Source organism: Crocuta crocuta, unplaced genomic scaffold (genome assembly GCF_008692635.1).
Source record: "Crocuta crocuta isolate KB4526 unplaced genomic scaffold, BGI_CrCroc_1.0 scaffold290, whole genome shotgun sequence".
Taxonomy (NCBI): Eukaryota; Metazoa; Chordata; class Mammalia; order Carnivora; family Hyaenidae; genus Crocuta; species Crocuta crocuta.
Window position 1 is genome coordinate 703,784 of NW_027527429.1, and position 3,095 is coordinate 706,878.

Genomic DNA, 3,095 nt, shown 5'->3' on the forward strand with positions numbered 1-3,095 from the left:
ACGCCTAGCCCTGCGCGCCCCCGCGCTTACAGGAGAAGCAGACAGCCGGGCTCTGCCCACCTGGGGTGTGGGTGTCTCCAGAGGGCTGGTCCCAGAACCGGGTGGGGGGGGGGCGACATCCTGGTCCCGCCCACCCTCACTACCCTGGGGATGCTGGTCACCGGACGCAGGGACAGCGTGGCACTGGGCGCCGCCTGCACGTCTGCCCTGCCCCCTCCCAGGTCCAGCTGCCCTGCCTGATGGTGTCCCCCCAGCTGCTGCCCGCTGGCCTTCGGAAATGCCCTGGCTCCCGACCCCTGCTCCGTGGCCCTCATCTCCCTATCACGTGAGAGGCAGGGGAGGGTGTGTCTCGGGCAAAGACGCCCCCAGAACCCTCTGGCAGCGGGAGGCCGCGGGGGCCAGGCTGCCCGGCTGCCTGGGCGGTAGGTTCTCACTGTCACGGGTGCCCTGGACAGAGTGCGGCACGGAAGCACAGACACCCTAACCCAGGGGTGGGCGGCGGCAGAGGCCCGGGCTGGGCAGGCCCTGGAACCCGAGGGAGCCGCGTGGCCCGCGTCCACCCTGGTCTCGGGGCTCAGCAGCCCAGACTCCTGCCTCGTGCTGTGCTGCGCCTGGGACGCCGACCCGGGGATGGGGAGAGGCTGCAGGCGTCAGTCCCGTCCCTGCCCCGGGCCCAGAGCGGGGCGCCCGTCTCGCTGTGCTCCCTACGGCGGGAGCCCCACGCCCTCTGGGGCTTCTAGGCGGGGCTTGCTCATTCTGTGGTCGCGTGAAGCACGGGACCTGAGCGAGAGCCAGAGCCGGGTCAGGGTGGGGTCAGGGGTCCTCCTCACTCCGCCGGGGGACCCCAGATGCCTCGCCTTGACGCACCCCCTCAACCCCCGGAGGGAGGGCAGGAGGAGGGTGCAGACCCAGGGAGGGGGCGGCCCACCTTTCAGCACCCAGGCTGTGGTGGGGGAGATCTCCAGGCTTGGCTGGGCCTCTGCTCTCCTGCCGCCCAGGCCTGCACCCCGGCCCTGACCAGGGCGCTCTAGAGAGGGCTCCGTTCAGGCCTGGCGTCCCCCAGGAGGAGGTGGAGGGGCCGGCAGCGCGCCGGCAGAGGGGAAGCCACAAAAACTGTGAGCCGTGTCAAGGCGCTGGTTTGCCAAAAGCAAGCCCCGCACCGCTGGCTGTCTGAGTGGGACACTGTCCAGGCCCCTGGCCGGCCCGGCTCCCTGGTCCGCCCGCTGTGACTGTTGTTCTGTTTTGGGGAAAGGCCTGAGCCCCCCCCGCCACCCCCACGTGTGGNATTATTTCTTTACTAGAAATTGTATAAACAGAGTCTTTTGAAATCTCCTGCAGGGAGGTGGCTCCAAGGCCAAGCACAGCCCGAGGGAGGGCAGGGGAGGGGCCGGCATGGGGCTCCTGCCTGTGTGTGTGCGTGTGAGCACACACGCGTGTGCTCGGTGTGCACGTGTGTCTGTAAGCAGCCTGTGTGAGTGCGGCATGTGCACCTGCACATGTGTATGCACGAACACGCATGCCCACACACATGCATGGCGCGTGCGTGCGTGTGTGTAAGTGCAGGTAGAGCCGTGTGTAGTACTTGTTGCACATTTGTGTGTGTTTCGTGGTGTCCACGGGTTTCCCTGTGAGTGTTGTGTCCACACGTGAGTGTGTGTGTGCAGGCACGTGTACAGTCACTTGTGTGCATGCGTGTGCACCGTGTGGTGGGCCCACGTGTGTGTGCAGGTACGTGTACCCTGGCACTTGTGTGCATGCATGTGCATGCGTGTGCATGTGTGAAACATGCACTGGGTTCACACGTGTGCAGGCGCATGTACAGTCACTTGTGTGCATGCGTGTGAACCGTGCAGTGGGTTCACGTGTGTGTGCAGGCACACACGTGTGGACTCCAGGCAGCGCGAGAGAAGCCTGGATGTTCCTTCAGTTTAAAGGCTGTGAAAACGTTATGGTTTCCATGGCGACCGGGCCAGCCTGGCGCCTGGGAGGCTCTTTGGTGCCGCTGCTCCCTGGCTTGTTCCTCCTGCCCCCCCACCCCCCGCCTCAGCCTCCTGCTCCCCCACTCCCTCGCTGAGGGCCTTTTCCTTTCTGGGGCCCCTCTCTCTCTGGGGTCCCTCTCCTTTCTGGGGACTCCTGTCCTTTATAAGGACCCCTCTCCTTTCTGGGGTTCCCTCTCATTTCTGGGGGAGCCCTCTCCTTTCCAGGGGTTCCCTCTCCTTTCTGGGGCCCCTTTCCTTTCTGGGGGTTCCTTCTCCTTCCTGGGGGCCCCCTCTCCTTTCTGGGGGTTCCCTCCGCTTTCAGGGGGCCCTTCTCCTTTCTGGGACCCCTCTCCTTTCTGGGGGTTCCCTCTCCTTCCTGGGGGCCCCCTCTCCTTTCTGGAAGTCTCTCCTTCCCAGGGGCCCCTCTCCTTTCCGGGGGCTCCCTCTCCTTCCTGGGGGCCCCCTCTCCTTTCCGGGGCCCCCTCTCTGGGAACCTGAGCTTCTCAGGAGGCCTGTGCTCTCCTCTTTCACCTCCTCAGAACAAATGTGCCCCCAGTCTCCTGGCTCCTCTCCTGCAGCCCCTCGTTTTAAAATCTCATTTTGCTTCCCCGTGTGGTCGCTGACCGGGCCTGACTTTGAAATCTGTTGAAAGGAGACCTTTCTCTTTGGGGCCAAAGTAAACAGCTTGTCATGTTAAATCATGCTCTCTCTCTCTCCCTCTCCCTCCACCGTGGGGCCTGCCCCTGGGGGGGCGGGGGGCGGGCTGCGGAGCCCCCTCCTCCCTGCCGCTCATGCCNCTCTCCCTCCTGCCTGCCCGCTGGGCCGCAGCCTGGCCTGCCCTGCCCGAGACCCTGTCCCACCGCAGGACGCAGGCACATGGCTCGGGGGCCCCTGCAGCAACGCCTGGCCCTGGAAACACCACCGACGCCCCCAGATCTGCCCCTTCCCCCAGGCAGCCTCGGCCCACCCCTGCCCAGTCCCTTGGGCTCCGTGCGTCGTGCTGCACACGGGCAGAGCCCGGCCAGCACCCCCGCGTCAGCTCTGCCTGGGGCTGGTAGGGTGGAGGGTCCCCGGGCCGGGGGTCCTGCTTCCCAGCCTCCCCCCACCCCCGTCACA

At 66.1% G+C, this 3,095-nt stretch overlaps 1 protein-coding gene across 1 annotated transcript in view; it reads right to left on the reverse strand.

The window, feature by feature from the left end:
- Positions 1 to 3,095, reverse strand: part of CROCC2 (ciliary rootlet coiled-coil, rootletin family member 2) — a 56,694-nt gene that overhangs the window by 21,938 nt on the left and 31,661 nt on the right. The window contains exon 21 of the mRNA XM_077758291.1: positions 486 to 611. Coding sequence (XP_077614417.1) covers positions 486 to 611 — 126 coding nt within the window. The remainder of the gene's footprint in view (positions 1 to 485; positions 612 to 3,095) is intronic.